This window comes from Momordica charantia, assembly GCF_013281855.1.
Source record: "Momordica charantia cultivar OHB3-1 chromosome 7 unlocalized genomic scaffold, Mcharantia_2.0 BLBB01000007.1, whole genome shotgun sequence".
Classification (NCBI taxonomy): Eukaryota; Viridiplantae; Streptophyta; class Magnoliopsida; order Cucurbitales; family Cucurbitaceae; genus Momordica; species Momordica charantia.
The window spans coordinates 20613322-20634303 of record NW_028275165.1 but is presented as its reverse complement, the minus strand read 5'-3'; the positions used below and the strand labels follow the sequence as shown (position 1 = coordinate 20634303).

The 20982-nt window shown below is 37.9% G+C and overlaps 4 protein-coding genes and 1 long non-coding RNA gene across 8 annotated transcripts; 2 read left to right on the top strand and 3 right to left on the bottom strand.

Annotated features, from left to right (window-relative positions):
* Positions 1-3001: 3001 nt before the first annotated feature.
* LOC111009928 (uncharacterized) lies at positions 3002-7308 on the bottom strand. 2 transcript variants are annotated; one of them, XR_002601286.2, is made up of 3 exons: positions 7071-7308; positions 6835-6979; positions 3002-3474 (listed from the first exon to the last, which is right to left on the bottom strand). It is a non-coding gene; the product is annotated as an uncharacterized LOC111009928 (long non-coding RNA). The 2 variants fall into 2 exon arrangements; XR_015792219.1 differs by having other exon boundaries at positions 3002-6979.
* On the top strand, positions 4196-6191 carry LOC111009923 (putative receptor-like protein kinase At5g18500). Its single transcript, XM_022283164.2, has 7 exons — positions 4196-4788; positions 4872-4976; positions 5056-5178; positions 5271-5441; positions 5534-5663; positions 5759-5971; positions 6053-6191. Exons 1-7 carry the CDS (start codon positions 4196-4198, stop codon positions 6134-6136), a joined length of 1419 nt encoding a protein of 472 aa, XP_022138856.2. The 3' UTR covers positions 6137-6191.
* Positions 7309-7474: 166 nt separating the features above from the next.
* On the top strand, positions 7475-9932 carry PPR2 (Tetratricopeptide repeat (TPR)-like superfamily protein). The gene is made up of 2 exons (XM_022283165.2): positions 7475-7970; positions 8405-9932. The coding sequence occupies exons 1-2, from the start codon at positions 7617-7619 to the stop codon at positions 9515-9517; spliced, it is 1467 nt and encodes a 488-aa protein (XP_022138857.2). The 5' UTR covers positions 7475-7616; the 3' UTR covers positions 9518-9932.
* On the bottom strand, positions 9925-11954 carry LOC111009925 (TRAF-like family protein). The gene is made up of 6 exons (XM_022283166.2): positions 11548-11954; positions 11306-11435; positions 11040-11209; positions 10677-10971; positions 10410-10576; positions 9925-10311 (listed from the first exon to the last, which is right to left on the bottom strand). The coding sequence occupies exons 1-6, from the start codon at positions 11576-11578 to the stop codon at positions 10154-10156; spliced, it is 951 nt and encodes a 316-aa protein (XP_022138858.1). The 5' UTR covers positions 11579-11954; the 3' UTR covers positions 9925-10153.
* Positions 11955-12095: 141 nt separating this feature from the next.
* LOC111009922 (protein serine/threonine kinase) lies at positions 12096-20675 on the bottom strand. 3 transcript variants are annotated; one of them, XM_022283162.2, is made up of 16 exons: positions 20351-20675; positions 20165-20247; positions 17840-19957; positions 17314-17641; positions 17015-17230; positions 16804-16876; positions 16512-16717; positions 16372-16434; positions 15185-15393; positions 14996-15107; positions 14365-14886; positions 13846-14156; positions 13501-13744; positions 13356-13429; positions 12700-12879; positions 12096-12364 (listed from the first exon to the last, which is right to left on the bottom strand). In XM_022283162.2, the coding sequence occupies exons 1-16, from the start codon at positions 20480-20482 to the stop codon at positions 12322-12324; spliced, it is 4914 nt and encodes a 1637-aa protein (XP_022138854.1). In that variant the 5' UTR covers positions 20483-20675; the 3' UTR covers positions 12096-12321. The 3 variants fall into 3 exon arrangements, with proteins under 3 accessions (XP_022138854.1, XP_022138853.1, XP_022138855.1); XM_022283161.2 differs by having other exon boundaries at positions 12744-12879; positions 20351-20672; XM_022283163.2 differs by lacking the exon at positions 16372-16434 and having other exon boundaries at positions 12744-12879; positions 20351-20673.
* Positions 20676-20982: the final 307 nt, after the last annotated feature.

Sequence of the window (20982 nt, the reverse complement as noted above, 5' to 3'; positions counted from 1 at the left end):
AGGAAGAGCCATTGGAGCTTGCTGGAATCCTCCATCAAGATTTTTAATTTACTTTTTCTTTAGATGGTTTTCTTTATGTATTTTCACTTCCAGTCAATATATATATAAAGAAAAAAGGATCAACTATCAACAGTTGCTACAAAAAGTGGGTTGGGTTTGGTAAAATTTTAGGCTGGGCTTGTAGAATTTTTAGATGAACTATTGGGCTATGGCAGAAGCAGTCCGATCACGCAAAAAAATCAGGAATTCTCTTCAGACGGTTGTTTCAACAATCTACATTAATTATATTATGTTTGACACCGAGTAAAATCTCCTTGTGTTTCAGGATTACATAGTAACAACAAAGTGTGTGATAAGTTATTAGCAGCAGTACTTCAGGACCCCATAGTAACAACATAAGTTATTAGCAGGAGTAGAAATTACGGCAGTTAATAAGTTGCATCCTTTCAAATAGGAACTTTGACATTTAAATTAATATTTTTTCTATATTTTAACTATCTTCTCCCAATTATTTTTTTGGACCTTTTTTTTAGTGCCTCTTTTTTTTTCCAATATTAATATAATCTTCAGAATTTTATATAAATATTAATTTTTTATTGATATATACTAAATTATTACTTAAAAAAATTGGAGTGGTATAATATATACTTTTAGTTTAATAATATATACTTTTTGTTATCTAACCTATGGAATGATAGTAATATACCAATCTAATATGTTATATAATATATACCTTTTAATGGTATATACTAAAATATTAAGTTATATAATATACATAAGTATATATTGCATTTACTCAAAATACGATCCCTATTAAATTCATTATCTTAACATATATCTAATATATACTCCCTAAGGTACTCAATATGTACTTCATAAGATTTGAGGTCATGAAATTCCTTGATTTTTTTTTACAAAAGAAAAAATGAAGAAACTCTAGAGTTTTCCATTTCCTCTTCCTCTTTCTCCTCCCCTGGTTTTTTATTTATTTTTTTTATATTCGTGTGTCCGGACCAGCTTACACGCACCTCGACTATTCACGGACCAACCGTCCGACCCTACTACGTTTGTTCTCCTCCCCGTGGTTTTCAGTCGTCGTGATGACCTCCCACTCTGACAATTAGCAAATGGGGGCGCACTAGCAGATCACGAACCCACCTCCACATCTCATTGTTAGCCGTCATGGGACGTGCATGTGGGTTTGTTCAAATCATCGAATGAGGGATCAAGGAAGGGGGCAACTGGTCTTAGATAAAGAGAGAGATTAGGGTTTGATGAAGTGAGGGAGAGAGAGAGGTGTATGTGAGTTTTGAGAGAGACAGAGATTAAAAATCATATATGGGAAGTGGCCTAAAATTTTGTTTTCCTATTTGTAATTTGTTTATTTATTTATTAAAAATATATGAACATTGGTAGATGAGCCACACCATAAATCTGTAAATTATTAAGATTTAAATCATTTATCTATAATATTTAAAAAGTGACAACCATGAAAAAAAATATATTTTTGGACTATTTTGTCCATTCTTTAATTTCTAAATAACATGCTATGTGCCCTTAATCATTAATCGCCCTAATAGAGTAATAACCAATCAATTAATTAAATCTTTAACTTATATCTCTTTAGCCCGTTAACAATTTATTAAACCATTAATAATTAATATGATAAATTTAAAATATTATTTTCTTATAAAATAATATTATTTTGAATATTATTCTATGATAAAATAATTATTCTGAAATTTTATTTTACATAATTAGCAAAAAAAAATTATATATAACAAAATTAACAAAATATATTATTAAGAATAAAAATAGGATAATATTTATATTTTAAAATTGAGATATTAAAAATTAGTTTAAAAATTTCTAAGATTTAGGCGGTTGTAGTTTAGTTCCTCCAAGGTTTTTTATTTTTATTTTTTTATGGAATTTGGTAATTGCTTCTAGTTCTAAGGGAGGTTTCCTTAAGTGTCCGTGGTTCTGAAGTTCTTTTTGGTTCTCCAAGCTTTGTAACAGAATTCTTTTTATCTTCTCACAGTTTGTAGGGCTTTTGTTTAGCTAATTCTATGTATTTTACTCTTCTTCTTTTTCTCTCTCTTCTTTTTTCACCTCTTTGGAGGTTTGTATCTTGAACATTTTTCCTTTTCATGTAACAAAAAAAAAAGTTCTTTTCTGTTTTAAAAAAAATGTATTGGTATCAATATTAGAGTTGCCATTAGTATATGGACACAGATGCATCACCCTTACATAAAATAATTGTCATGACATCAGATTTGCATCCTGTGTTTATTGTTTGTTTGGTAACTTAAGGTTGACTCTGAATTTGAAATGGGTTGTTAGAACATGTATTTTGAGTTAGATTTATTTCACATGTATATCTTTTAAACTGTGGTTTAAAGTTTATCTAATTCAAAGTATACTATGTTTCAAAATATATATATTTATATTCAAAGTATAATATACCATGTTCACTTAGCATGAATGAACATGGATGAATAAGAACCAAAATTTTCATTTCATGTTGTTTATTATAATTAATAAAATTAACTAATCTCGAGTCAACCTCAAATTTAAGAATCCTTTAAAAACTTCATCCCCTTTCCTTCACATTTCCAAATCTATTGAACTCTTACTTTAATATATTTGTTGAGAAAAAATTGGCTATTGTGAAATGTTGTTAGGTCAAGCAAAGCAGAAATGCCGAACCAAAACCCAACTGTCTTTTGTTCTCTTTAATTTTAGTTTCCGTAAATGAACGTTAAAAATACCAAAGTTTAAAACCTTGATGTAATAAAATAAAACCTGTTTAAAACCTTGATGTAATAAAATAAAACCTTGATATGTTTGTTAATCCTATTGGTATTAAAATGTTTTGGGTAAAATCCAAATCCCCATAATCCCAAGGTTGTTGCCAGGCTACCGACATAACATAACACGCCTGAGGCCTCAATAATGGATACAAAAAATAAATAATAAAAAAAAAACAGAACAAAATCCCTATTCCCTAATTCCAGTTCCGGCAACTGCCGACTGAAGTATGGCGGTGTATTTATTGTATTAAATTAAATATGTTCTATAATACAGGGTCTAATGAAATGATTAAGCTGGTAGCAGAGAGCAGGCAAAAAAAAAATATCTCTCTTTTAACAGAAGGCGGCTGGCAAAGGCCAAACTACAAAGTCCAAAGGGTATTTTATATTTTTGTTTCTGTTCAAAATAAAGCCTTTTTATGGTTATGTGGTCTGCGCATCTGCTGTCCCTTTGGCTTTTATTTGTCCAACCTTCCATAACCCTGATCTAAATAGAATGGGAGTGGGTAAGTAAATAGGCAATTTCACGCTGCTGCCCCGTTCTTTTCAGCCTCCAACGCCTTCCCTTTCACTATTTATCTTGTTTTCTTCATCTTTCAAACTCCTCATAAATACAAACCCTTTGGCCTTTTCTTCTTCGCTTCCTAAATTCCACTTTTACCTTTATTTTATGACACAAATTAGTCTTTGTGATTAAATTATAAACCTACGTGGTGCTATCTTGAATGTCTGTAGAAATTTAACACTCAGAATCAAAACAAATTTAGAGGATAAAGAAAATAACTTAAAACAGCACTTTAGACCAAACCGATTCTAATTTGTTCTGCTGCCCTGCCATTGTCTGCCATCTTCCGAACCGAGCGATTTTCTCTAAAATAATAATAATATGATACAGAAGAGAAACAAGTTTGAAGAAACAGCAAAGAAAGGAAGGTGGGGTGATATTGTTCTTGATTTGATGCCTCTCTCTGAAAGTGTAATGTAAGAAGCAAGGCAAAGGCATACCCATTTCCCTCTCTCCTCCTCCTTCCTCATTACCTACTACTGAAAACTCCATCCCATCCCACCACCATTCATTTCTTCTTCTCCCTTTCTCCTAACCCGTTCAACTGCATTTCTCCACGGAACTAGAAGCTAAGTTTGAGCTTACTCAATTTTTACAACTTAGCACGGAATTCCCATTCCCGACGACATTTCTCTGCCATCTACATGCGGAGTTTTTGGTTTGGCTACAGTACATGTTGGTTAATCTGAGGAGAGGACCTCTGCATACACTAAATACCAATTTATCGACCCATCTGGGAACTGAATCTGCTGCATTGACCAGAAGCGAATTCTACTGCTTATTCAGAAACGCTTCTTTGTATACTAGAGAAAAAGAAATGGCGCCTGATCTAAACACAACGCTTTCCAGGAGGACGTTTGTTTTTGGTATGAAGGTATGGGTATTTACTGGAATCCTGGTGGGGGTGTTTATTGTAATAGTCCTTGTGTTGCTATCAATATGTGTTACTTCACGAAGGAAGTCCAGAAGGGTTAGTGGCATGCTTCCTCTCAGCCGTATTCCCACTGCATCAAAGGAAATTAAGGAGATTGGAGTGGATCATGTTTCAGCGATCAAACATGATGGGTTCGACAAATTTGGCGACACAGAGTCGGAAAAGGTTCTTCTGTATTCAAACAAGGCGTATAACTGCAGCATATCAGGCTCAGTTGATCACACAGAGGTAGATGCAAGCAAGGAAGCAAGTGGCCTGCATAGACCTTCGGATCCATTATCACCGGACCCTGCGCCACTGTCTGGTCTGCCGGAATTCTCTCAACTAGGATGGGGTCACTGGTTCACCTTAAGAGACCTGGAAGTTGCAACTATGCATTTTGCAAACGACAATATAATTGGGGAGGGAGGATATGGGGTTGTTTATCGAGGACTTATCAATGGGACACCTGTGGCTGTCAAAAAGCTCTTAAGTCTGTAAGTTTGCTCTGTTGCCTAAATTGTGTTTTCTGCGTGCTATTGGTTGGTTGTAAATGTAATTCAGGTTATAATTTGTGTAGAGGACAAGCGGAAAGGGAATTCAGAGTGGAAGTGGAAGCATTTGGGCATGTGCGGCATAAGAACTTAGTTCGCCTGCTGGGTTACTGCATTGAAGGAACTCACAGGTATTGCTATTGTTATTGCTATTGCTACTGCTCCTTTACTAGCTTTGTTTGTTGTATACTAAATAGTTGATATTTTCAGGATACTAGTATATGAGTATGTGGACAATGGGAATCTAGAGCAGTGGCTTCATGGAGCTCTACGTCAGCATGGATATCTCACTTGGGAGGCACGAATCAAAATTCTCCTTGGAACAGCTAAGGCGTGAGTATCTATATGGATACATCCTTCATTTGATCATTTGACAGCTCTTTGCTCAGATTCACTTGAGATTCCAATCTTTATTGGTATTTCAGGCTGGCGTATTTGCACGAGGCAATTGAACCAAAAATTGTGCATCGAGATATCAAGGCAAGCAACATATTGATTGATGATGAGTTTAATGCAAAGCTATCAGACTTTGGGCTAGCCAAATTACTTGGTGCTGGGAAAAGTCATATTACCACCAGGGTAATGGGTACGTTTGGGTAAGTAAAACAAACTTTCCCTCTTCATTTTCTTCTGCTTCCATCTCTCGTTTGTGGAATAAAATATTCTTCTGTTTTCTTTCTCACCATAGATATGTGGCGCCAGAATATGCCAAATCTGGGCTTCTAAATGAGAAGAGCGACGTTTATAGCTTTGGAGTGGTCCTTTTGGAAGCAATTACTGGGAGAGAACCTGTTGATTATGGCCGCCCGACACATGAGGTACTTACTGGCAGTGCAGATAGTTTAGCTTACATGTTTGGAGTAATGTGGGTTGTTTTTGCTCACAAACTTTGGAATTTGGAATCCGGTTGCAGGTAAATTTGGTGGATTGGCTAAAGCTGATGGTAGGAAGCAAGCAGTCAGAAGAGGTGGTTGACCCAAATATAGAGAGAAGGCCATCAGTTAGTGAACTGAAGCGAGTTCTTTTGACTGCTTTGAGGTGTGTGGATCCAGATGCTGATAAGAGGCCTAAGATGAGCCAAGTTGCTCGCATGCTCGAGTCCGAGGAATATCCAATTCCTCGACAGGTTGCTTACATTTTCAAAGCATTAATTCTTTAGCAGCCATTAATTAACCTCAACTCATTCACATTTCATCATGACTTTCAGGATAGGAAACCCAGAAAGGATCATGCTATTGCAACTAAAAAGGAGGCTGAGAAACAGGAGAGAGGACCCAGACGGCACAGATAAGATAGAGAGCATGAGGCGTTTTCAAGTGTGGAAATAATGAATAGATGCATAAAATAGAAGCTTGCTATGCTAGTTTAAGCTTCCAAATTCTCTGTTGGGGTTGGCCCCTCCAGTAGAGCTAGCAGGGAAGAGAGAAGACTCGGTGGTGTTCTCAATCATTGTCTAATGTACAGTGCCATACTTGCATTGTTGGCTATGGAAACAGGTCCAAAGTTTTTGTAATTTTTTTCTGTTGAGGTGACATTATCTTCACTTTACCATTTGGGTACTGAATGATTGATGTTCATAAGGATCAATACTTGAAGATTATTCAAAAGTAGTACATTCTTAGTTAAATCACATTTCTAGTTTTTACTTGAGCTCTCTTTCCTTATATACTTCTTTTTTTTAATGTAATGATTTGGTCTTTCAAGTGTAATGGTTATATCTCAACAATTAAGTCTGTATTCTTACAACAGAATGATTAATCATTAGAAGGTGTGAAATAATATCTTACCATTCAACTCTCTTACATTAATTTTTGTTTAAATTTTATTTTAGTGTATGAAAGTATTAAATCAAGTCTACTTATTTGAGTTTAAGATATAATTTAATGAAATTAAAATTTAACTCACTAATGTAATGTTCTGGACAAAATAACAAACAGAAAATAAATAGAGTGACGAGAATAATATTGCTTTGACTGCATTTTCTCTAACCTTTGGAAGCTGAAGAAGTTGTGAGATGGTGTGATTTGATTGAAGAGCAGAGGCATCTCTTTGTTCTTCCTCCAGTGGCGCGACCTCTCCCCCTTTCCCATCGATGCGCGTATGAAAACTATGCAATTGCGACTGCGAGCATAAACTACAGAATACAGAGCAACCAGCAGAAAATACAGTCCGAATCAAGTTTGTAAGCAAGAAACTGAGTGTTTGTAAGCAAGAAACTGAGTTACCTGCATCTGCAGTGAGGTATGAGGACAAGAAACCTTCCTGGCGCAGCTACGAAGCCTGCAAACAAGTTCATGAGAAGGAAAAAAAATGCTTCAACCTTTGGAGAAGCATCCTCACAAGGAAGTTGCTCAGCTGGGTCAGGGTGGGGCTACAATATTTCGACCCGACCCGACCCGATTTGATTTCATGTGTTATCCAAATTGACACCCATTTTGATTTGATTTTTTAAAAAAATAATTTTACAGTCCCTTTGTTGATTGCTCAAGGAACGAATTTTCTCAGAAAAAATCCTTCCCTCTGGGTCTGGGCTCTGACCCGACCCGACCCTTATTCATTCATGTGTGATCCAAATTGACACCCATTTTGATTTGATTTTTTTAAAAAAATAATTTTACAGTCCTTTGCTGATTGCTCAAGGAACGAATTTTCTCATAAAAAATCCTTCCCTCTGGGTCTGGGCTGGCGAAACGTAAAATCAATCCACTTCACTTCACTTCTCGCTGCTTTGCTGAACTGCAACTGCATATCGGTGTCCATTAAAAGCAGCCATGGCTTCGCTCTCCTTCTCTTTCTCGTCCTCGCTCCTTCCTTCGGTTTCTCTCGACAATGGCTCCACTTCTTTCTCCCCCATCCTCCGTAGGTCTTCTTCAGACTCCAATACTTATATTGTTCGCTGTGCATTCGCAGCCCCCGCTCGAAAATCTCCTCCTCCTCCTCCCAAGAGACACTGGAAGCAAGGTGAATTTCCAGGCATTACAGGAACATCGGCCCCCAACAAGACCCCTCTCAAGAATGTCAAGAAGAAATTAGACCGCAAAAACAACGCCAAGGCTTGGGCCAACACCGTAACTGAGGCCTTGTCAGACCATATCTCCAAGAAGCAGTGGCTTCAAGCTCTTCAGGTCGCCTCCCCTTTCTTTAATTTCTCTTTTCCTTCTAGGTATCTCTTTTTATACAACCATCCCTTACCTCTGCAATAATAGTTCTCTTATTTCTCTGCAACCCCTCATTTTGTTGCTTCCTGTTCATATCTGTTCGATGTTTTTATTTCTTTTCCAATACTGTGATTTGAGACAATAATTGATGATCAGTATGCACTGGAATTAGCTTTTGTTCTCAAAATGGTTCCTGCCACTCTTTCCATTTATAGACAAAGACAACACATTTGGGGATTTCTGGGAGATTCATTACATGTTCTGCAAAGTTGAAGTGAAAACATGAACATCCATGTGCCTTACTTTAAGGAATGAAGTGATATTTTGAAGAGTCTGCATAAACTTCTTGTGCTATTGTTTTCACCCCTAACAATGGTGACTGCTTCAATTCAACCGTTCAGGTGTTTGAAATGCTCCGCGAACAGCCGTTCTACGAACCAAAAGAAGGGACTTACATGAAGCTGCTTGTTCTACTTGGAAGATCTGGCCAAGCACATCGTGCCCATCAGCTTTTTGACACAATGGTTGAAGAAAGATGTGAACCTACCTCTGAACTTTACACTGCTTTGCTTGCTGCTTATTCTCGCAACAATCTCATTGATGATGCATTCTCCACTCTTAATCACATGAAGACCCTCCCTCGCTGCCAGCCTGACGTCTACACTTACAGTACCTTAATCAAGGCCTGTGTCGATGCATCTCGCTTTGAATTAGTTGAATCTTTGTATGAGGAAATGGCCGAACGATTGATAACTCCAAATACAGTGACCCAGAACATAGTTTTAAGTGGGTATGGCAAGATAGGGAAGTATGACCAGATGGAGAAAGTTCTATTAGGAATGCTTGAGAGTACAAGTTGTAGACCGGATGTGTGGACAATGAATATAATTCTTAGTGTGTTTGGTAATAAGGGACAGATCGAAATGATGGAAAGATGGTACGAGAAATTTCGCAATTTTGGCATTGAGCCAGAAACACGTACATTTAATATTTTGATAGGTGCTTATGGGAAGAAAAGGATGTATGATAAAATGTCTTCTGTAATGGAGTATATGCGCAAACTGCAGTTTCCTTGGACGACCTCGACGTACAACAATGTGATTGAAGCTTTTGCAGAGGTGGGAGATGCAAAGAACATGGAGTACACATTCGAGCAGATGTGTGCAGAGGGCATGAGAGCGGACACCAAGACATTCTGTTGCCTTATAAATGGATATGCTAATGCAGGTCTCTTCCATAAGGTGATTAGCTCAGTTAAGTTAGCAGGAAAATATGAGATTCCGGAGAATACCTCATTTTATAATGTGGTCATATCTGCGTGTGCTAAGGCAGATGATCTGATAGAAATGGACAGAGTATTTAAGCGAATGAAAGATAAACATTGTCAACCAGATTGCAAAACATATTCTATTATGATAGAAGCATATGGAAAGGAAGGTATGAATGACAAGGTTCATTACTTGGAGTTGGAAAAGAATCAGGTGATCGATGATGCTTCTAATGGAGATGTTTAAAGAACTTGAAGCTTATTGCCCCAGTCTGTTAAATTGCTATATTGTACATCTAAGAAAACCTAGTTTATCCTTCAAATCGCTGCCTCCATACCCTGAGTGTTTTGCCATAGCACTTTGACGATCCTTCAGGCAAATATTATTCTCTAATAGGAAGTTTGCGGCTAACTGAATTTGTTGTATAGAGCTTATGTATCGATAATGCTGATTAGTTTTTAGTGTCTCCCAACTCTCTCTAGTGATGACAGTTTTAGGCAATCTTGCCTTTTGTGCTGGATATATATAATTGGCGTGCAGTGAGAAAAGGTGCGAGATTCTCAAGTTCGCACATGGTTCGGGGTATTGCCTGCAGGAATACAAATTGTCATTACATTGTGGTTTTCACCCCAAAAATCTAAACAATATCACGGTTGTTCAAGACTTGTTGAGACGTTGACATTCTTCCAATTAAGTAGTTTCTGAATTCAATGTTTACATCAGATTGTATGTATCCAGTCTGCTTGATTAGAAGCTCTTGGTTCCATCATTAGTCATCTACTTATGATCAAGATCACAATCACTATTTTGCTTTCGCTTAAACGTAAAATACAAGGGATGGGACTATGTTATGTATGGTTTGCAGCATTCGATGATGAGAATTCAAGAGAATGCATTTGCCACTCCAATGACGCTGACCTCTGCCTCCACAACACAAACGTCCTTAACCAGAAAACCCATGTTCGGTTGCCGGAAATTGCTCAAGGGAATGAATCTAAGTCCTCCGACTTCTGGGTTCGACGCGTTAAACCAATACGAAACTGCCAACACCAAAACAAGAAAAAAAATATCCAAGTCATTGTCGGAAATTGTTTGTATGTGACCGACCATGTGGATCGCTGTGATTGTACTTTTTTACCTTTTCCAGAATTATGCTTTGAGTGCACCTGATCTTGCACGCGCAACGTTACCTCAGCGTAAATTTTGGTAGCAGGATGTAGCGTTGTGGGATCTGCCAGCGCCACAAATAGCGAGAGATGGCTGCCTTCGCCACTGCCTCTCCCCTTTGGATACACTCGAATTTTCCTGCAACATCACAATGACACCATGCGTGAATGTGGCTCGGATCATTCCGGCATCCAAGTTCCAAGCTGATTATCGGAATGTATGGAAGGAAGATAGGTACCATTTTTTTTCCCCCGCATTGAATATTGCGGACTCGTGGCTCTCGGCACCTAACTTGGAGAAGTTATCAATTTTCCAAATATGCTTGTAAATGATGGGATTCTTTATCATTGACAAACATTCCCCTCTCCCTCCCTTGAAATTTTCTTTGCAAACAAAGACCTCAGCTCCAAACACGCACAAGTCGTCCACCGCATACCCATTTGAGGAATCATTGAATTCTTTTAGGCTGATGTATTTATCAAAACCCCATTCTTTCTTCATTCCTCGAAACCGCCTCGGCTTCCACTTGCCATCTTCGTGTTACAGATATTATTATACATATTATATACAGCTTATTTGTGCAAGGTAAGAGAAGACATACCTTCAACTGTGTGGTAGTTATCGTTGTTCTGATCAAGCAAAAAGAGTCGATAAACGACAAACACTTCCCAATTTGATTGGAGGGAGTCAGTCCCAGCAATTTCCAAATAGAGAGAGATGTGGTCATTCACATTCTTGCTTTTGTTACCAAGTGGGTGGAGTACCAATTTCCTGCAAGCACAGTATATATGAGTATGAGAAAGCGGTGCGGCTGAAGCCTAAAAAATGAATGAAGAAAATAAAACGGGCTGAAGAAATATCATTTACCATTTGTAGCCTCCTGCCTCAAACTCCCCGGATTCAAACCTATCCACAGAGTTCTTGGCAAACAGTGAAAAGGACTCTATCTTGACTGTGTAATGAGCCGGCGGGACATCCGAAACATACCTTGCGATCTCTGCATATTATTTCATATTGGTCAATGTTATGCTATGAGCCTATGATCTTGCCACTCTTTGAGAGTCTTATGAACTTCGAAATGTGCATGCATTTTAGAGAGAGAGATATACCGTCCATATCGCCACCAATGAGATCGGCCATTACAAAAGAACTAAACAAAAAAAGGGAATTATACGATAAGAGGGGCGGGGGATAATGTAGATGGCTCGAGGCAGACTCGACGACCAGACGTAGCTTTAGTTTATAAGAACTAAGATTCAGATACCCGATGAACGGCCATCCCAAACCATCCTCTTATAAGTTTTTGAGCCATCCGTAAAGGTATTACTTTGTGCCGTTGTGGAAGTAATATTCTGTGCTTGCGGTCTTCAACACAACAGGGTAAAGGATTATACCTATCAAAAAACAAGGAAAGGTTAAGGAATAAAGAATTCTGCAGGCCCCGAAGGTATATCTTCGTCAAGCAAAAGTTCTGTGACGCCGTAGCCTTTTGCATACGGAAAAGTGCTGCACTTTTCTTTTTCTTTTCTTTTCTTTTTTTTTTTTACAATTCTTAAAAACAGGAGGCTGAAGTTACATACAATGTTACAGACTTACAGCTCAGCCTGGTAGCTACCGGCAAGCATGTCGACAATTTTCAAATAGTAAACAAAAATCGTTTCACCAAAATGCAGCCAATCTCGCAGTTGCTATCATTCAAGTATTCAAAGTTTTACCATCAAATAAAACTGAAGGAAAAATAAACGATTTCCCCTTTCTCCAAGCACCATAAAGTGCCTAACAACAAATTTTCATGTAACCATCTTCTGTTCCAACAACAAACAATCTTGAATAACGAAGAATGCTTATGCTAGACAATACTGATAAATTTCTCGTTCCCTGGTCTACACTTGAGAGATTCTGAGGTATGATTCGATATTGTCCATCCTGCACATGATGGGCCACCTAGTTAGAATTAACATGGATATATGACTCACTGCACAAAGGCAACTGAACAACCAATAGAGTTTTAAATTCACAAAAGGTAAACCCAAAGTAAGAGAATTTATAATCAATGGCACGACTTTGAATCGCTGTATACCAAAGTAAAGGACGTTGTGTTTTCTTCCACTAAACTTAGAAATGATTTATTGGCGATAAGAGTTTCTTAGAAATCTGTAATAGCATTACCACAATCTTAACTCTACCTCAAATTATAATATACCACACCTGAATAGATTCAACTGAAAAGAAAACTCATAATGGTATAAACTATAACGTACTTGGCCGACTGAAGAGAACACGTTAAGAAGTACTCCCTACTTACTTCGTCAGCAGACTTTGACAAAGACGAAAGCCCAATCTTGTTTCTAGAAATTGAGATGACATCTTGGCCCCACATCGAGAAGCTAGATACACCATCATTATGACCTCTAAAAATAATTGGATTTGATGGTGAAAGTCTACAAAATAAATTATGAGAAGCCGTCATCAACCAAGAGTGTTACCTCGCAGCATTTACTGGCAATATCCCATAACAAATATATTCAATACATATATGTTCTTTTAAAAAGTCTGGATAGCAGGAGAGCAGATAAAAGTCGGTTGAGAATTAGCCAATAACAAGGTCCGCCTAGTTTATCCTATAATAGTAATTGGATATGAAATATGGTTCCTTGTGCTGATATATAGACAGTCCAGGGTCCCAAAACCTATTACTATATTATTGTTGGGAAGAATTGAAATTGGGAACATTCTTTCTTTCCCTCCCCGTAACTTGTTTTCTTACCTTGCTAACACCCCTCTGCCCGAGAAAGTAACTTTCTTGATTGAAGAACGGATGAATTTTCAGAAATCAAACTAACGTGATCCAATTAAAAACTTTTATTAACTCATCTCAGTGCAACTGAAAATAGTTTGCATAAAAATTTGCACAAACCTTCTCAGATCCCAAATTCGTAAGGTCCTGTCAAGAGAGCTTGAAACAAGCAAATGCTCTTCTGGTGCAGCCAACTGCAAGCATAAAAGGCAAATCAAACTCCAAATCATGGTACAGCTGCTTTTCTTAAGCATGTAAAAACTACCTTAGTCACATATCCATCATGTGCCCGCCAAGTGGCAATAACATTTCCACTCCTCGCATCAAATAGCCTACAATACCCTGAACTGAGTCCAGCTGCAATCCAGGAAGGCATAACCGAAGCACCATCTGCAACCATTTTGTCAAATCCACAAGAGCATATGGTCGAGACAAGAGAAGGAAAACCAGACTCAACGCCATCCCCTCTCCAAAGATGAAGCTTTTGACCTAGAGCAACATCAATAAACCTATGGAAAAATAATCATCCATACAATAATCTGTGTGAGTTTATTTTACTCTCATATAAATATGCTTTAAAATGAATTTGAAACCCAAAATATGCTCTCACCTAAGAGAACCATTTCCAGTACCCACTACAAGCTTGTCATCAAATTCTATATGATGCATATATGTATACAAGCTTCCATCAAATGCACTAGTTAATATTCCACTTGACAATGGATTGGAAATTATCGAGTTGGCATGGTCAGCATTTGTCTTCAAGACAGAAGATAAAGGGCTTGCAAGATGTCCAGAATCCACTGATGATTCTGCAAAGACTGATATAAGCTTTCCGGATCGGCTATTCCAGACATGAATAGTTCCATCACAAGAAGCTATTCTTCCGGTAGGCGACAAAACACAGATGTCATTGACAACCTAACAAGTTTCAAAACAAAATTAAAAAATAACCACAACCTCCCTAACCAATAATAATAATCAGGGGAAATTTTGATGTAGTTGTCAATTAATTTCTGAACGGTCCCAAGGGGCTTAGAGATAAGCAGTTATGTCATGCATGAATAAAAAAAAAAGTAGGGTCTCATTATGATCACAAAAGAAGAGAGAGAAAAAGAAAGAAGAAAACCTCTTCATGACCATAATAACCAGAAACACAGTTAACTCTAGACAGTTCCCACCTCTGAACCATTCCTTTGAACCCAGATCCTATTCCGGCAGTGAAAACATTAAATTCATCTGGACAAATGGCCAAAGATCTTACTGCCCCATAATGTGCACGAACCGAATAAACAACAGATGCTTTAATTTTCCATGGAAGTTCTTCTTTCAGACCCACCGCACGGCCAAGAAAATCAGGTCCATCCCAGCTAGAAGCTATAGTGGGGAACCAAAACCAGGGTTCAAGCTTTATAGAGTGAGACATTGATGCATGTATTTCCATGGAACCTTGATGAACATCATGGAACCGTCTTAGGGGCATCAAGTTTTTGGCACCTTGAGCCCTTTGTGATTGAGGGATTGACCACCCTACACCATTAAGTAAAAGTTTGGCAGGACTGTATTCACTAGTTGAGCCCTTACTGAATTCAGTCCTTCTACGGATCAAGTTTTCTGAACTGCATCGAGATGACTCCCCTGTACATTCCCACTGAACAAAAATATCTTCAGAGATACACAAATTGAAATGAAGTTTTGATTATATTTTGAATGAATCAGCTGAAACGTAATTGAGCACCACCCTCAAAAGCTACTCCTACCTTCCAATTATGGTACCGAAGAAGATATTGCTCAAGAAGCAACCATGTTGTACAACACTGTCGAAGTTTTTCTATCCCAAGAATAGATGCAAAAGTAGGATACAAAATCAGTCTGCAATTTTGAAGCAGAGTACGATATGAGAGAGCAAAACAAATTTAATTTTTTAAGTGGATAGAGATAGTGCTTACACAAGGTCCATGCGGCCTTCGTTTGGGACATCCCCATCAATGCTTGATTGGGAAATCTTCATATTTCTGCCAAGAGAAGTAGATCGATAAGCAGCTTCCTGCGAAAAAGCAAGCTCATCGAATAGCTCTCTAAGTTGGGGTATAAGATGCAATGCAGTCATATCTGGTCCAATTATCTGACAAACTGTCATTAGAGAACTAGCAGCAACCTGGTCAGCAGATAGCAGATTAAATTCCAAGTCATCAAAAACTGACTAGCTGGCACATAAAATTTGAGGGGAAAACAGGTAATTCAGATATAATACACAGAAAAAAAAAAAGGTTATTATCCAAAGAAACATCATCACACGTTTAACACAGATAAGGCCATAAGGGAAAAAAAATAATGCACAAGAATTGTAAATTAAAGTAAAATATACTTTTCAACAGTTCCATGGTAAACGCAAAAATAAAAATAAAAATAAAAAAAATATCTAAGTGATAAGTTGCGCACTTAACAAAACATTGATTGCAAAATGCAGTAAATAAGAAAAGAGAATACCAAATAGCAATTTGCAGGCACAAAACTTCCTTACTAAAGCAGGTCTGTGCTGCTTAGTGTAGTCAATTGACACTAATATGGTATCCATAACATAATTCTTCTTATTTTCTATAGAAAAAAATATATGATCAAGAAACGTATTACATTAACAAGAAGAAGATAATGAGACTATCCTCTGACAAAGAAAAGAAAGCAATTACAGGAAATAAACCGTCTAAAAAACAAATATGCAAAGGTGAATCACGTTGGTGGGTGGCATCTTCATCAGACATCTTCCCAGTTTGCGTATTCATCTTCAAAAATCCACTTTTACCCAAAAAAGGGCGGAAATGCGTTCAATCTTTTTTTTTTTTTTTTGTGGATAAGAAAGGAAGAAAAGTCGTCAATCTTCTAGAAGTATTCCAATTCCCAATTAAATGGAGATAAGAGACCACACACGTTTTAGGAGACCCAATAAACATTAAACTAGAGAAGAACCCTAACCAATAAACAAATATTTATTTAGTACTACAACATTTTCCCCCAGACAACAAAACACTTGGTGGTAGTGAACTTTTCAATGCACTTTTTCACAATTAAATACATAAATATGGATGCAGAAATACATGAATGCTTGCAAACATGTGTAGAAAGAGATTTGAAACACCTGAAGCACAGAGACATCCAAATTCTTCTGAATAAGCACCATAATATGCATAGATTTCTGACCCTGCATGACCATATGTATGCACCAAACTTTCAGAAACATCACTCCATATATTCAACTTCTACAATAAGAAGTCTTACCTCAATAAGCTCCTTTAATACCACTTCACCTCGTAAGTAAGCAACAAAACCATCTAATGTGGTGAAACAATCAATAAGGGCTAAACTACTCCAACTTTGCATGGGCTCAGGCTTGGACATAGAAGAAAACTTAATGCAGCATCTAACAACATTCTTCAGCAATGGTAGCATCTGCTTGACGATGAATATATCACCAAAAAGACCACCTAAACGGTAGAAATTTAAGTGAGTTAATTGAACGTGTCTAATTTCAAAAAGATGTAAAACCAACAACCCAACAAATCAAGAATACCAATTCTAACCAGCGCATCAATGCCATCTGCACAAATTCCTTTCCCAAAGCAGTTAATTAAAGGAAGGATTGTCTGGAACAAGAGTAAGCAAGTTATAACTGCACCGAGACACATGCATACAGGGCTTATGGGCAAATTAAGATAAAAACATGGATATCAAATACAAATTTTTCTGCCATCAACATCCAAAGACTTTAATATAAGTTAAACCTGATTAATGGTAATAGGCATGCCAAGCTCTTCACAGGAGCCAATAAGAAGCACAGAAGCTGCAGTTGCTGAGCTCTTATGTGGAGCAATAGATAAGTTTGATATGACCAAAGGATGTATTGTTTCCATATACACTTGTTTACCAAGCCGATTCCATATTTCTCTTACAAATGAGTCTTGGAGAAGGGAAACCTTCAGATGTGAATAACCAGTAACCTGAAATTAAAATATCATAACGTAAAGAGATGTATAAAATTTCAATAGGACAGTGAAATTGACAAAAATAATTCATGACTAGCCTGTAAAATCTTTTGGATAACAGGTAAGAGCAAATTTTTCACTGCTTTAGGCATCAAACACTTCAAGAACTCTTTTAGTAGTATATAAGCCCATTCAACTTCAGCACCTGACTGAGGATTCAATATAAGAGGCATGCAACAAGGAGCACACATTTCAGCCGCAAATTCTCCCATTGCCTTGAGAGCTCCTTGCTTTGCAAAATTTGCAGCATAGCGAAGTCGGGTAGCATCTTTAGCAAGAAGCTGAAGTGGAGCTAGAAATAAGTAGCATGACTTGATTGTAGCAGGAAAATAAGGTGATTCCAATATATTTCTGGCCGATGGCCTCCTATTAGTGTTTCAACAAAATAGGAGAAGTTAGTCACTTAGTGTCCGTGGCACATAAACTCATCAACCTATGACCAGGGGAACCATGGATACTTGGCAGAAACAAAATCAAAAGACAGCAGGCACAGTATATTGGAACGACTGTAATTACAATTTACAACCAGCGTTATCAAAAAGAATAAAACATCAACATGACCACCTTGTCAAGTCCTTTTGAATGCATGCTTCGACGAGTATTTTGATGTCAGGAGGAAGTTCTTGTATAAAGCCAGGCAAGCTACCACTTTCCAAGTACATAGCCAATGAGGTAGAATGAAAAAGTGGCCTCCTCAAATGAAGTTCTGCTAAAATACAACCAATAGAAAAGATGTCATTCGCAGCACCATCAGAAAATTGCAATCGAAATATTTTCTCTCTCCATGATAACAAGTCTTGATATCCAATTGAATCTTTACCCTCCACTTCAACATGTTCAAGAAGATAGTTCAGTGTAATATTGGTTCGCAGCTCACGCTGCACAAATATATCAGGAGTATTGGTTAAACATTTATCAAAGCTCTCTGCCGATAACAACTCTTTGGACAACATATCTTCTGCTTGTTTAGCATAACAGCCATAAAGAGCACTTAAATGTCTGGCCTCTTCAAGGAAGGATGATGCTTCTTCTAATTCTTCTAAATATGATATTTCAGACATAATAGTACTTTTATCTTCCAGTTCATTGACATCCCGTTGATTCACAACTGATATTACAGTGCTTCGACATGATCTGTTGGCTGGAACTTGCCGTTTCGGGTGTGGTCGGTTAAAGAGCTGACGACGTCCCACAGACCTTGGGACCGTGGTTCCAGATAAAGGCAACATAACGTTCTTGGCAGCAATAGCTGCTTCACCTGACATTTTATATCCAAAAGTGATATCAATCCACTCATGGAGTTTCGCCGAGACCCGATCACTTTCTAAAGCATCACGGTGCAATTTAATGAACTCCTCAGGACTACCCGCCCATGGAGGTACAGCTAAATCAGCCATACCATCATGCATCGAATAAAATATTTGAGAATCACAATAAAATTCAGGAATGCATTCATCAGGAGTCCATTGGTAAAGCCTCTGCATGTTAGAAGGATATTCATTGGGTTCATAAACTGAACGGACAGCCATGCGTAAAACGCTTAAAGGTAACCTTCTGGCTTTATAGCTGCAGACAGCCAACTCAGAGAGACACTCATCTGATACATGATGTGGGATTTCAGAGGTAGTGTAGGTGAAGTCCAACTGTTCATCACCTTTTGCCAACCGCCATTTGCTTTTGCTCAAGTCTCGCCAACCAACATCAGAATTCCCATCTGGCTTTGTGCTAAAATCTATCACCCATGGCATTATTGTGTGAAATTTGTGGTCATCCCACCTTCTACCAGCCAATCTATTTAAGGCAAGTAAATACTCAAAATTACTCAACTCTCCCCTCCACCATCGAATGAAATCAGAAGGCCAATCTATGGAAGAAGAAAGTTTCAGATCAGCATAAAGAGCTTTTGAAGAACAATCCTCAGCACAACAATTTATCTGTCCTGATGTAGCTATTGAACAATCTTTTACTTTCATATTTAAATCACACACTAACCCAGGCATGTCACAAATATTCAGCCAAGACCAGCACATCTCATTCAACATTATACTGGATGGGCATATATTGCCATGGAAGATCCCTAAGCCATGTATATAGGCTAGGGCGGATAGTAGCTGATATAGTAGAAATCTTATATGCCACTCAGACTTTAAGGCATCCGGACTATAATGGAGAATGTTCTCTAATGTGTATGTAGCTGTGGGCAATATTGCATTGGTATAACTATAAGTCCTTAGCATTGAAAGAACAGGCACGACATTGGGATGCCTCAAGCAATTCAGGAAGACATTCTCTTGAAATGACGGAATTCCAAGTAAGCTAAGAAAATTTATGGAGTCCCTTCCTGAAGCTCTTCCTTCAATTAAGAGACAAAGTGAGTACAGTACATGATCTTCCAAAGATCCAGATAAGAGGTTGGTAGCAATTTCCTCAAAAGTAGAGGGGGAGGAAATGCCAACACGAGCAATGGGGGCCAAGGAACTGATTATCCTCGAACAAGACAGCCTACTGGAATGGTTATATGTAGAGCTGCCAGTAGGTGATTTCTCAGCATTTTGTGGCGAATACAGAGAACCTGTATGAGTACTATCCTCTTGAATTTCAACTTGATCTCCACTAACTCGAGATGTAGTGTGAATACTCTCTTTGCTACGACTGTTAAAATTGTCCAGCAAATACTCGTTCCTGCATTGGGGGGGTGTTAGAATTCTCCCTAGAGAAAAATTAAATAGACTAGTACGGAGAAACCCATAACTCATCTGATACTATCAAGCAGCTTGTCCAAACTGGTTCCCGGGTTTGACACTTGTGAGCGCTATTATTTATAAATTTTGGCAAATGCTAAAAGCTAAAATAAATTGAGAAAACAAATGAAGGAAAAGACGGCCATACACATAGTTGGTGATGCAATTGTAATCATGGGCTGGCAGATATACGATCATAAATTGAAAACCTGAAGTTTCTCCATTCGACACCTGCGCACAAGAATAATCAGATAACAAGAGAAAGGTTCTCAAATGCACGCAGTTAAACGCATTGGAATAATGATTAGGCAGCTGCAAGCAGTGGGTGGGAGACCTGAACAACGGCGGTGGATGTGAAGGGCAGGGCCGAGTCGGAGATGGCATAGGAGACTATAAGTCGGTCGGAGAAATCGAACTTGATTCGACTTTTAAGACACTCGTAGCAAAACCTGGACTCCCCTTCCATTTACCGGAACCGGACCATTAAACTTGAAAGGCTTTCTGGACAGGAACTTCAACAGGACGTCTGATCGTTCGTTGTAAAAATGAAAATTGATTACTTAAAAGAAAATTCCAGCACCCGTCCCATCCAACCCAGTTTTCAAATTGTAGTGTAGAGGAAAAAGAATCAAAATCATCTCGACTCCCACCTTGTTCTTCTGTTAAGGGCAGGTAACGCACCCGCACGTGGTCCAGTCACGTAACAGTTCAATTCAATATTGACACGACACCATACTGATGCAAGTTTTACAAGTTTTCACTTTTTATTTTTAACTTCACATCAACAAACTCCGCGCAACCTAACATTAAGGTCTCTGCACAATCACAAATACCACTTCTAAAATGACACTTCTTCGCTCTTACATCCGCCAAAACGAGTTAATTCATATATATGCTGTGAGTTGGATCTTCTACCACGATATTCTATACTAAAGCAATCAAATTTATGAAAGCTTTTCTTGCATG

Bases quoted from the DNA above. Each gene is read 5' to 3' on its own strand.
- LOC111009925 (XM_022283166.2), bottom strand. From the start codon at position 11,578: ATGGCCGATCTCATTGGTGGCGATATGGACG. The intron at 11,210-11,305 runs GTAAATGATATT...CTGTGCTTGCAG, and splicing joins GAGGCAGGAGGCTACAAATG to GAAATTGGTACTCCACCCAC. The intron at 10,972-11,039 runs GTATGTCTTCTC...TGTAACACGAAG, and splicing joins TAACTACCACACAGTTGAAG to ATGGCAAGTGGAAGCCGAGG.
- LOC111009923 (XM_022283164.2), top strand. From the start codon at position 4,196: ATGGCGCCTGATCTAAACACAACGCTTTCCAGGAGGACGTTTGTTTTT. The intron at 4,977-5,055 runs GTATTGCTATTG...TGATATTTTCAG, and splicing joins TGCATTGAAGGAACTCACAG to GATACTAGTATATGAGTATG. The intron at 5,664-5,758 runs GTACTTACTGGC...ATCCGGTTGCAG, and splicing joins ATGGCCGCCCGACACATGAG to GTAAATTTGGTGGATTGGCT.
- PPR2 (XM_022283165.2), top strand. From the start codon at position 7,617: ATGGCTTCGCTCTCCTTCTCTTTCTCGTCCTCGCTCCTTCCTTCGGTT. The intron at 7,971-8,404 runs GTCGCCTCCCCT...TCAACCGTTCAG, and splicing joins AGTGGCTTCAAGCTCTTCAG to GTGTTTGAAATGCTCCGCGA.
- LOC111009922 (XM_022283161.2), bottom strand. From the start codon at position 20,482: ATGGAAGGGGAGTCCAGGTTTTGCTACGAGTGTCTTAAAAGTCGAATC. The intron at 16,718-16,803 runs GTATTCTTGATT...TCTACCGTTTAG, and splicing joins TGATGCGCTGGTTAGAATTG to GTGGTCTTTTTGGTGATATA. The intron at 14,887-14,995 runs GTAGGAGTAGCT...ATTTTTGTTCAG, and splicing joins TTCGGTACCATAATTGGAAG to TGGGAATGTACAGGGGAGTC.